This window comes from Thalassophryne amazonica, chromosome 3 (assembly GCF_902500255.1).
Source record: "Thalassophryne amazonica chromosome 3, fThaAma1.1, whole genome shotgun sequence".
In the NCBI taxonomy this organism is placed as follows: domain Eukaryota; kingdom Metazoa; phylum Chordata; class Actinopteri; order Batrachoidiformes; family Batrachoididae; genus Thalassophryne; species Thalassophryne amazonica.
The window spans coordinates 2901834-2914282 of record NC_047105.1 but is presented as its reverse complement, the minus strand read 5'-3'; the positions used below and the strand labels follow the sequence as shown (position 1 = coordinate 2914282).

Below are 12449 nucleotides of genomic sequence, written 5' to 3'. Positions count from 1 at the left end.
AGACCTCCTGATCCACAAACACCTCCCCCAGCTCCTCCGGGGGAACCCCGGGGCATTCCCAAGCCAGCTGCAAGATGTAGTCCCTCTAGCATGTCCCGGGTCTTCCCCGGGGCCTACTCCCGATGGGACATGCCCGGAACATCTCTCCAGCGAGGTGTCCAGGGGGCATCCGTAAAAGATGCCCAAGCCACCTCAGCTGGCTCCTTTCGACGTGGAGGAGCAGCAGCTCGACTCCAAGCTCCTCCCGAGTGACCAAGCTCCTCACCCTATCTCTAAGGGAGCACCCAGCCACCCTGCGGAGGAAACTTATCTCAGCCGCTTGTACCCATGATCTTGTTCTTGTTCTTTCAGTCATGAGGCAAATCTCATGACCATCAGTGAGGGTCGGAACGCATATCGATAGGTTAGGGTTAGGTTAGGTTCTATTTTCTTCTCGAACTAATCCAGGAAATCTTGTGCTGTAAAAGGAGAGTGAACTACAGGTGGTTGTCCATGAATAAGTGTTGCCACCGTGTCGAACAAGAACTTTGAGTTATGCTTGTTTTGTTGATCAAATCAGAGTAATAGGTCCGCTTTGTAGTGAGTAGTGCATGCTTCTAGTCTAAGATCGCACCATGCTTCTAATTTTGAACTGCGCCATTTCCGTTCTAGACCTCTGGCCTTATGCTTGAGGTCACACAGGTAATCACTGAACCAAGGTGAGTGTGTTTTGGGGGAGCGCAGTTTTAACACAGGTGGCACAATCATTTCGAGTGTAGTTTTGAGCACTGAGTTTAAACTATCCACAAGACTGTCTACTGATTGGGTATTTGCAAATGTGAAGCTAAGACATCAGGCAGTCTAGCTTCAAGTTCAGTCATAGTTGAGGAGTTGATGCGTCACCATAGTGATATATAAGGTTGTTGTTCCACTAAACACTACAGCAAAACTGTAAACTTAATAAGTGAGTGATCAGAGACCACTGATGTAAGACGCATGATGTCAGTATTCGTGACAGCAATACCACGTACGAGAACCAAATCCGGGGTATTTTCACTAATGTGCGTCGAGTCCCGAATGCATTGCCGAAATCCTAAGGCATCCACAATTTCCATAAATGATTTGCAGAGGGGATCAGAAGGTATATTTATATGAACCTTAAAGTCACCAATGATGAGAATGCTATCTGCACTTGTTGACAAGTTAGAGATGAATGCATGAAATTCATCTATGTGAGTATGGGCCAGGAGGCCTATATACAGTGACAAAGTAATACGGCTGATTTTTATTCTTTTGACCTTGGCAATATGTAGCATCGTGGGCAGAGCGGAGAATCAGATGCTCAAACGAGTTATATTTGTGACCCCAACAGTGAAAAACTAAACCTAGATTTATAAATAAGAGCAACACCCCTGCCTTGCTTCGCATCACGAGGGACGTGACTAAATGTATATGCTGGTGTGCAGGCCTCATTTAAGGGGAGGACAGCTGTAGGTTTAAGCCAGGTTTCACATAACCCAAGCATATCTTGGTGATGATCCATAATTAGATTGTTAATCAACAGTGATTTTATGTTAATGACCTCTGTGGGGTTGATAGTTTGACTGTTTGGATTTAGGGGTGGTTCCAGAGTTGCATATATAAGATGCCTGGAAGTAGGTTTAGGTTTGAGACATTCCACTCCATAGTAATGGGTATTAAGTTTGCAAAGCATATCCCTCGAGGATTTTTATGGACACATCTACAGAAACGGGCCACGGTCTCAACCTGATGAATTTCCCTCCCTGGCAGATAAACTGTACTATCACCACAGTGGATCGACACCCACATTTGTCATAAGTCTTGCAGGGTCTCTAATCACCTGATGTTGCCCCATGACCTGATCCCGGATATGCGGTTGAAGATGAGTGAGTGAGTATGTTGTTCGGGTTTGTTAAACTTTGTAAAAACTTTACAATTGTTACAATGGCCCAAGCAGAGCGTCGCCCCTTTGAGTCTGGTCTGCTTGAGAATTCTTCCTCACATCATCAGAGGGAGTTTTTTTCTTACCACTGTCGCCTGTGTGCTTTCTCTAGGGGTTGGTAAGGTTCGACCTTACTTGTGTGAAGCGCCTTGAGGCAACTTTGTTTTGATTTGGTGCATTTGGTTATGAATGAAAATAAATTAACTCACCAGCAGGGAACCCCAGACTTCCCTTTCCCGGGCCACATTGACCACCTCTGACTGGGGGATCCCTAGGCATTCCCAGGCCAGTGTGGAGATATAATCTCTGCACCTAGTCCTGGGTCTTCCCCAGAGTCTCCTCCCAGCTGGACGTGCCTTAGGGAGGCGTCCTAAGGCAGGAGGCATCATTTGGCGCAACATAATCTAAGTGAACTGAACTGAAGCCTTGAGGGTCCTGGTGCTTCCTGTTTGACTGTTTGGTTGTTAGACTTGGACTCTAACCAGCATGCAGGTGCCTCAGTGTTGAGGACCCCAGCAGCTGGAGAAGCTCAAGGACATGTCCACATTCCACCTACCTGCAGAAGGTAGATGGTTACTTTGGACAGGTGTGGATAAGGCGATTGTCTGCCTGGGTGGTTGCCATCCAGTACCCAGTGTGGTTCTGTAATGTGATTGATTTGGTGCAGACTGGCGACCTGTGGAACTGGCTTTTGATTTTTTTGGGAAACATTGCTTCTGTTCTTCGAGTTTGTTTCATTTTCTCGTAAATTCTTCTTGAGTTTGTCGTTTCTGCTCTCTTTGCTTCTGTCAGTTTCACACCTGACTCTGCTTTTTGGACTCACTGTAACATGTCGTTTGTTTGTTGCAGAGAACATGTACGAGCGAACACTGACCGTGGATGGGGAAGAGACCACACTTGTTGTCATGGACACCTGGGAGAAGGACAAGCAGGTTTGGTTTGACACAGATCACATGCAGCCTCACGTTTCTGTCATCTGTCCTACGACCATTTTGGCACAAAGTTTTCAGTGGAACTTAAACACTTGGATGTTCTGGCTACAGCAATGAATTGTCCACACACATGGACATGGGGGCGGGGGAGGGAGTCATGGTGTGACGGATGCAGTGATGTGCGACGCTCGTGCACGCTCCCTGACTTGACGTGTTCAGATATACATCATCATGATGAAGTGGCACAGAGGAAGTCACAGCAAAGAAGGCTAGAACTTCTTCAAATCTGTCTAGGTGCCCTGTGGACTTCACTCATGAGTCTCCTTCTTGCACATCACTCAGTTTTTGAGAACTGCTTCCTCCAGACAGATTCACTGTACAGTACCACTGTCACAGGTGGGGATGGTTGATGACCCCAGCATAGAGATCAGACAGGCTGGAGCAAGAAACAGGCTTTAATGTAAGAACCAGGGCTGTTTACAGAGGTCAGTACACAGGAGTCAGAGAATGCACACTACAGAGTCCATGAGGAGACAGGCTGGCAGAAGGTCCAAAAAACAGAGCTGGAGGTCAAGGAACAAAGGCAATCAGAGTAACGTGCATCAGTGTCCAGTGAGAGGCGGGCACTCTAAAAAAAATTCACAAGGAAAATCAGGTTCAACAACAAGAAGTCAATCGCAAGGAAACATGAAAAACCTGAGGTCAGAAGAGGGCAAAAACCACAACATTCAGGCAAGGCAAGAGAGGAACACAAGGGCTTAAATCAGGGGTGGCCAAGTTCGGTCCTCGAGAGCCACATTCCTGACACTCTTGGTTGTCTCCCTGCTCCAACACTTCTGAATCCAATGAAAGGCTCATTAAAAGTCTGCTAACGAGTCTTTCATTGGATTCAGGTGTGTTGGAGCAGGGAGACAACCAAGAGTGTCAGGAATGTGGCTCTCGAGGACCGAACTTGGCCACCCCTGGCTTAAATACACTCTGAAGGTAATCACACAAATGGGAGACAGGTGAGGAGACACAAGAGACACACAAGGAAACCGTGACCATCAAAATAAAATAGGAAAAACAAAGTACAGTAAACACAAAATAAAACTAAACTGCAATAAACAAAGAATTAAACCAAACTACAATAAACACAGAATAAAACTAAACTACAATAACTTCAGAACATTTAAATAAACACCAAACACAGACAAGGATACAGACAGTACACACAGGAACCCCACATAATAACACCAGGAACACTCACTAGGGGGAGACAGAGGACAAGGACAGATGCAGACAGGAACTATAACAACCATGTTTGTATTCCTGATTGATTCATGGAAATGTTCATATGAGGAGGGTGGCATCAGGAAGAACAGCTGGTGTAAAACAAGCCAACATAACCAGGCAGAGTCCAAATCAAGTTTCCATCCTGGATCGATCAAGGCCTGGGTTAACAACTACTACCACTGGTGCCACTGCCGAACAGGGTGCTGGCAGAAATTGCACTACTGCTAGGTGTAGAAGAGAAAGAAGAAGAGGAGGGATATATGTCCATAGTCAGCAGGAGAAGAGGAAAACTAGGAGGGTGGGACTAGTGAGAGTCGAGACTTTGAATGTTGGCAGTCTGACTGGTAAAGGGAACGAGCTGGCTGATATGGAAAGGAGAAAGGTAGGCATATTGTGTGTGCAATAGACTAAGTGGAAGGGAAGTAAGAGCAGGAGCATACAGTGAGGCAAATAAGTATTTGATCCACTGTCGATTTTACAAGTTTTCCCAACTACAAAGAATGAAGAGGTCTGTAATTTTTATCGTAGGTACACTTCAACCGTGAGAGACAGAATCTAAAAAAAAAAATCTGAAAAATTTCATTGTTTGATTTTTAAATAATCTATTTGCATTTTATTGCATGAAATAAGTATTTGAACACCTACCAACCAGCAAGAATTCTGGCTCACACAGACCTGTTAATTTTTCTTTAAGAAGCCCTCTTATTCTGCACTCTTTACCTGTATTAACTGCACCTGTTTGAACTTAATGTATAAAAGACACCTGTTCACACACTCAGTCACATTCCAACCTGTCCACCATGGCCAAGACCAAAGAGCTGTCTGAGGACACCAGGGACAAAACTGTAGACCTGCACAATGCTGGGATGGACTACAGGACAACAGGCAAGCAGCTTGGTGAGAAGGCAGCAACTGTTGGCGTAATTATTAGAAAATGGAAGAAACACAGGATGACTGTCAATCATCCTCGGTCTGTGGCTACATGCAAGATTTCACCTCATGGGGTAAGGATGATTCTGAGAAAATCCAGAGCAACACAGGAGGACCTGGTCAATGACCTGAAGAGAGCTGGGACCATAGTCACCAAGATTACATTAGTAACACACAATGCCGTCATGGTTGAAAATCCTGCAGGGAAGCAAGGTCCCCCTGCTCAAGCCAGCACATGTTCAGGTCCATTTGAAGTTCACCAGTGACCATCTGAATGATCCAGAGGAGGCATGGGAGAAGGTCATGTGGTCAGATGAGACGAAAATAGAGCTTTTTAGCATCAACTCCACTCGCCGTGTTTGGAGGCTGAGAACAACCCAAAGAAAACCGTCCCAACCGTGAAGCATGGGGGTGGAAACATCATACTCTGGGGGTGCTTTTCTGCAAAGGGGACAGGACGACTTCACCTTATTGAAGGGAGGTTGGATGGGGTCATGTATTGCGAGATTTTGACAAACAACCTCCTTCCCTCAGTAAGAGCATTGAAGATGGGTCATGGCTGGGTCTTCCAGCATGACAATGACCCCAAACACACAGCCAGGGCAACTAAGGAGGGGCTCAGTAAGAAGCATTTTAAGGTCCTGGAGTGGCCTGGCCAGTCTCCAGACCTGAACTCAATAGAAAATCTTTGGAGGGAGCTGAAACTCCAAACCTGGAAGATCTGGAGGAGATCTGTATGGAGGAGTGGACCACAATCCCTGTTGCAGTGTGTGAAAATTTGGTCAAGAACTACAGGAAACATCTGACCTCTGTAACTGCAAACAAAGGATTCTGTACCAAATATTAAGGTCTGTTTTTTAAATGGATCAAATACTTATTTCATGCAATAAAATGCAAATTCTTCTTCTTTGTCTTTCGGCTGTTCCCGTTAGGGGTCGCCACAGCAGATCAATCGTTTCCATCTCACCCTGTCCTCTGTATCTTCCTCTGTCACACCAACCACCTGCATGTCCTCCCTCAGCACATCCATGAACCTCCTCTTTGGTCTCCCTCTTCTCCTCCTGCCTGGTGGCTCCATCCTCAGCATCCTTCTCCCTATATACCCTGGGTCCCTCCTCTGCACATGTCCAAACCATCTCAATCTCGCCTCTCTGACTTTGTCTCCAAACCGTCCCACCTGAGCTGTCCCTCCGATATGTTCATTCCTAATCTTGTCCATTCTTGTCACTCCCAAAGAGAATCTCAACATCTTCAGCTCTGCCACCTCCAGCTCTGCCTCCTGTCTTTCTGTTAGTGCCACTGTCTCTAAACCGTACAACATAGCTGGTCTCACTACTGTTTTGTAAACTTTCCCCTTCACTCTTGCTGATATTCTTCGGTCACAAATCACTCCTGCCACCTTTCTCCACCCACTCCACCCTGCCTGCACTCTTCTTCACCTCTCTACCACACTCTCCATTACTTTTAACAGTTGACTCCAAATATTTAAACTCATCTACTTTCACCACTTCTACTCCTTGTAACTGCACTATTCCACTGGGCTCCCTCTCATTCACACACATGTACTCAGTCTTGCTTCTACTGACTTTCATTCCCCTTCTCTCCAAAGCATATCTTCACTTCTCCAGACTAGACTCAACTTGCTCTCTACTCTCACTACAGATCATAATGTCATCTGCAAACATCATAGTCCATGGGGACTCCTGTCTGATCTCATCTGTCAACCTGTCCATCACCACTGCAAACAAGAAAGGACTCAGAGCTGATCCTTGGTGTAATCCCATCTCCACCTTGAATGAATCTGTCATTCCGACTGCGCATCTCACCGCTGTCACACTATTCTTGTACATGTCCTGTACTACCCTAACATACTTCTCTGCCACTCCAGACTTCCTCATACAATGCCACAACTCTTCTCTTGGCACCCTGTCATAAGCTTTTTCTAAGTCCACAAACACACAATGTAACTCTTTCTGTCCTTCTCTGTACTTTTCCAACAGTATTCTCAGAGCAAACATTGCATCTGTAGTGCTCTTTCTCGGCATGAAACCATATTGCTGCTCACAGATCTTCACCTGTTTTCTAAGCCTAGCTTCTACTACTCTTTCCCATAACTTCATGCTGTGGCTGATCAGCTTTATGCCTCTGTAATTACTGCAGCTCTGCACATCACCCTTGTTCTTGAAAATAGGAACCAACACACTTTGTCTCCACTCCTCAGGCATCCTCTCACTTTCCAAGATTTTATTAAACAATCTGGTTAGAAACTCTACTGCCATCTCTCCTAGACATTTCCATGCCTCCATTGGAATGTCATCTGGACCAACTGCCTTTCCACTCTTCATCCTCTTCATAGCAGCCCTCACTTCTTCCTTGCTAATCTCTTTTACTTCCTGATTTACTCTCACCACATCATCCAGCCTTTTCTCTTGCTCATTTTCTTTATTCATCAGCTCTTCGAAATATTCCCTCCACCTTCTCAGCACACACTCCTCACTTGTCAGCACATTACCATGTGCATCTTTTACCACCCTAACCTGCTGCACATCCTTTCCAGCTCTGTCCCTTTGTCTGGCCAATCGGTACAAGTCCTTTTCTCCTTCCTTACTATTCAACTTCTTGTACAGCTCGCAATATGCCTTTTCCTTTGCTTTTGCCACTTCTCTTTTCGCCTTACGCTGCATCTCCTTGTACTCCTGTCTACTTTCTTCATCTCTCCAACTATCCCAAAACTTTTTCGCCAACCTCTTTCTCCTTATGCTTTCCTGGACCTCTTCATTCCACCACCAAGTCTCCTTGTCTTCCTTCCACTGTCCAGATGTCATACCCAGTACTGTCCTAGCTGTCTCCCTCACCACATCTACAGTACTCTTCCAATTGTCCAAAATTGCTTCCCCTCCAACTAGTGCTTCTCTCACCTGCTCGCTAAATTTTTAAAATGCAAATTAATTATTTAAAAATCACACAATGTGATTTTCTGAATTTTTCTTTTAGATTCTGTCTTTCACAGTTGAAGTGTCCCTACGATAAAACTTACAGACCTCTCCATTCTTTGTAGGTAAGAAAACTTGCAAAATCGACAGTGGATCAAATACTTATTTGCCTCACTGTAGGAGGTGGGTTCAACTTGTTGTATCATGGTGAGGACAGGAAGAGAAATGGTGTTGGGGTCATTTTAAAGGAAGAGTATGTTCAGAGTGTGTTGGAGGTTAAGCGAGTGTCCGACAGGGTGATGAGTGTAAAGTTGGAAACTGAAGGGGTGATGATGAATATCATCAGTGCATATGCCCCACAGGTAGGTTGTGAGATGAAGGAGAAAGAAGATTTCTGGAGTGAGTTAGATGAGGTAGTGGAGAGTGAACCCAAGCATGAAAGAGTGGTGATAGGAGCAGACTTCAATGGGCATGTTGGTGAAGGGAACAGAGGTGATGAGGAAGTAATGGGTAGATATGGTATCAAGGACAGGAATGTGGAAGGACAGATGGTAGGAGATTTTGCAAAAAGGGCAGAAATGGCTGTGGTGAATACCTACTTTAAGAAAAGGGAGGAGCACAAGGTAACATATGAGTGGAGGAAGGTGCACACAGGTGGACTACATTCTGTGTAGGAGATGCAAACTAGAAAAAAATCAGAGACTGTAAGGTGTTGGGAGGAGAGAATGTCATTAGACAGCATAGGATCGTAGTTTGTAGAATGAATTTAGAGGTGAAGAAGAAGAAGAGAGTGAGAGCTCAACAAAGGATCAGAAAGTGGAAGCTGAAGGAGGAAGACTGTTGTGTGAAATTCAGTGAGCAGGTCAGAGAAGCACTGGATAGAGGGGAAGCACTTTTGAATAACTGGAAAAGTGCTGCAGATGTGGTGAGGGAGACGGAAGGTACCAGGTGTGACATCTGGACAGAGGAAGGAAGACAAGGAGACTTGGTGGTGAAACAAATTTGTCCAGAAAAGCATAAGGAGAAAGAGGTTGGGATAATCAGAGAGATTAGGAGTACAAGGAGATGCAGCGTAAGTTCTTGTACTGATTGGCCAGACAAAGGGACAGAGCTGGAGAGGATGTGCAGCAGGTTAGGGTGGTAAAAGATTAATCAATCAATTTTATTTGTCAATCAATTTTATTTATATAGTGCCAAATCACAACAAACAGTTGCCCCAAGGCGCTTTATATTGTAAGGCAAGGTCATACAATAATTATGTAAAACCCCAACGGTCAAAACGACCCCCTGTGAGCAAGCACTTGGCAACAGTGGGAAGGAAAAACTCCCTTTTAATAGGAAGAAACCTCCAGCAGAACCAGGCTCAGGGAGGGGCAGTCTTCTGCTGGGACTGGTTGGGGCTGAGGGAGAGAACCAGGAAAAAGACATGCTGTGGAGGGGAGCAGAGATCGATCACTAATGATTAAATGCAGAGTGGTGCATACAGAGCAAAAAGAGAAAGAAACAGTGCATCATGGGAACCCCCCAGCAGTCTACGTCTATAGCAGCATAACTAAGGGATGGTTCAGGGTCACCTGATCCAGCCCTAACTATAAGCTTTAGCAAAAAGGAAAGTTTTAAGCCTAATCTTAAAAGTAGAGAGGGTGTCTGTCTCCCTGATCTGAATTGGGAGCTGGTTCCACAGGAGAGGAGCCTGAAAGCTGAAGGCTCTGCCTCCCATTCTACTCTTACAAACCCTAGGAACTACAAGTAAGCCTGCAGTCTGAGAGCGAAGCGCTCTATTGGGGTGATATGGTACTATGAGGTCCCTAAGATAAGATGGGACCTGATTATTCAAAACCTTATAAGTAAGAAGAAGAATTTTAAATTCTATTCTAGAATTAACAGGAAGCCAATGAAGAGAGGCCAATATGGGTGAGATATGCTCTCTCCTTCTAGTCCCCGTCAGTACTCTAGCTGCAGCATTTTGAATTAACTGAAGGCTTTTCAGGGAACTTTTAGGACAACCTGATAATAATGAATTACAATAGTCCAGCCTAGAGGAAATAAATGCATGAATTAGTTTTTCAGCATCACTCTGAGACAAGACCTTTCTAATTTTAGAGATATTGCGCAAATGCAAAAAAGCAGTCCTACATATTTGTTTAATATGCGCATTGAAGGACATATCCTGATCAAAAATGACTCCAAGATTTCTCACAGTATTACTAGAGGTCAGGGTAATGCCATCCAGAGTAAGGATCTGGTTAGACACCATGTTTCTAAGATTTGTGGGGCCAAGTACAATAACTTCAGTTTTATCTGAGTTTAAAAGCAGGAAATTAGAGGTCATCCATGTCTTTATGTCTGTAAGACAATCCTGCAGTTTAGCTAATTGGTGTGTGTCCTCTGGCTTCATGGATAGATAAAGCTGGGTATCATCTGCGTAACAATGAAAATTTAAGCAATGCCGTCTAATAATACTGCGTAAGGGAAGCATGTATAAAGTGAATAAAGATGGTAATGCAGATGGTAATGTGCTGGCAAGCGAGGAGACTGTGTTGAGAAGGTGCAGGGAATATTTTGAGGAGCTGATGAATGAAGAAAATGAGTGAGAGAAAAGGCTGGATGATGTGGAGAGAGTAAATCAGGATTAGGATGAAGTGAGGACAGCTATGAAGAGGATGAAGAGTGGAAATGCAGTTGGTCCAGATGACATTCTGGTGGAGACATGGAAATGTCTAGGAGAGATGGCAGTAGAGTTTCTAACCAGATTGTTTCATAAAATCTTGGAAAAGTGAGAGGATGCCTGAGGAGTGGAGACAAAGTGTGCTGTTCCTATTTTTTAAGAACAAGGGTGATGTGCAGAGCTGCAGTAACTACAGAAGCAAAAAGTTTATCAGCTGCAGCATGAAGTTATGAGAAAGAGTAGTAGAAGCTAGGCTTAGAAAACAGGTGAAGCTCTGTGAGCAGCAATATGGTTTCATGCTGAGAAAGAGCACTGGTGGCATTGGTGATGGGTGGGCACCATTTGCCCTGTCCCATTGGGCCCTACCCTGGAACTTGTGGGGCCCAGGGTGCCATGGCCAATGGGTGCTGAGGAATCTGCGGTGGGGCAGTTGTGATATCACTTGGGGGTGGATGTGGACTGCTATCGGGGGGTTGGAGACCATGGTTTTGGCTGGGGGATGTGTTGGGGTGGTCCTTTTCACCACACTATCAAACAAGTGTAAATACTAAGACCTGAAATGCCCAACCAGTAAATATCACACAATTTAGCTTTTAGTCACCACCCGCGCGATCATTGATGACCAAGATTCCAAATATTCGTCAGTTGGCCTGGTCCAGTTTTATTACAGAGAATGAGCCAAAGCAAATAAGAGTCAGAGAGTCTCTGGGTTCACACTTAGCTTCCCCTAGCAGTCAGACAGGTGTCTGGGGGCTGTGAGGGCTCTAAGCAGGAACCCCGTCTACCTCTTCATGAGCCCATATATACTATCTGAGTTTCTGTCTCAACATTGTGTGATGACGCTAAGATGTTGTATTCTTTCTTGATTGGTCCCCTTTTCATCCTGCGTGCAGTGCAGTCTTGTTTCTTCTTGTATCCCAGTGCTGATCATGACCTAAAAAGGAAATATCATACAAACCCCCACCTTCCTGATTGAGCTGCCCATGAGTCACACTCCGCTACACAATCTAACAAACAACTTGACCTCGTCCCCTGATTGCCCACAAGAAAAACAACTTGACCTCATCCCCTGATTGCCCACAAGAAAAACAACTTGACCTCATCCCCTGATTGGCCACAGCAGTTTCTATCAACACTTTGACTCTCATATGCACAATGGTTATTTCAGGTCACAATAGAAAGATGAGCTAGCATAAGAAAAAGAAAATGTAGCTAATACAGAATAAAATCACCGTAATATTTTTACAGATGCTATCCAACTCTCACTTTGGTGGTCTCCTGGCCTTGGGTTTAGGTGTGTAGGTGGGTTGGGGGTCGGAGGATGGCTGGGGCGGTTGGGGGACTGGGAGGGACCTATGGGGAGTCCTGCTGGCTTCTTTTCTTTTTTCCTAAATTGGCCACCTGATGACTTTGACTGTTTTCTGTCCATCAACAACTTCCTCCCCCCAATTCAAAGCTATTCACCTCAGTGACCACATGACCGTTTTGTATCACCTATTTTTATTTGCATGTCACACAATTCAGAAAAATGTGTAGAAATTATAGGCCTGTATTTATAATATTTTGAATGAGATGTGCATTATTTGGAAAAAAGTCGAGGTGTAACTGACATTACTCCACTAACCCCCCCCCCCCCCCCCCTTACCTGTTCCATTAGAGAAAACCAGAGGTGTAACTGTCCCCATGTGCCCCTCCCCTTTCTCACATTGCTTCTCTGTATCGTTTCTGTGTAGGCTCTCAGTTGTCCAGGTGGTTTCCATAGTAGAGAA

At 44.9% G+C, this 12449-nt stretch overlaps 1 protein-coding gene across 1 annotated transcript in view; it reads left to right on the top strand.

The window, feature by feature from the left end:
* rem1 (RAS (RAD and GEM)-like GTP-binding 1) overlaps nt 1-12449 on the top strand; it is a 29493-nt gene that overhangs the window by 3476 nt on the left and 13568 nt on the right. The window contains exon 3 of the mRNA XM_034164582.1: nt 2792-2874. Coding sequence (XP_034020473.1) covers nt 2792-2874 — 83 coding nt within the window. The remainder of the gene's footprint in view (nt 1-2791; nt 2875-12449) is intronic.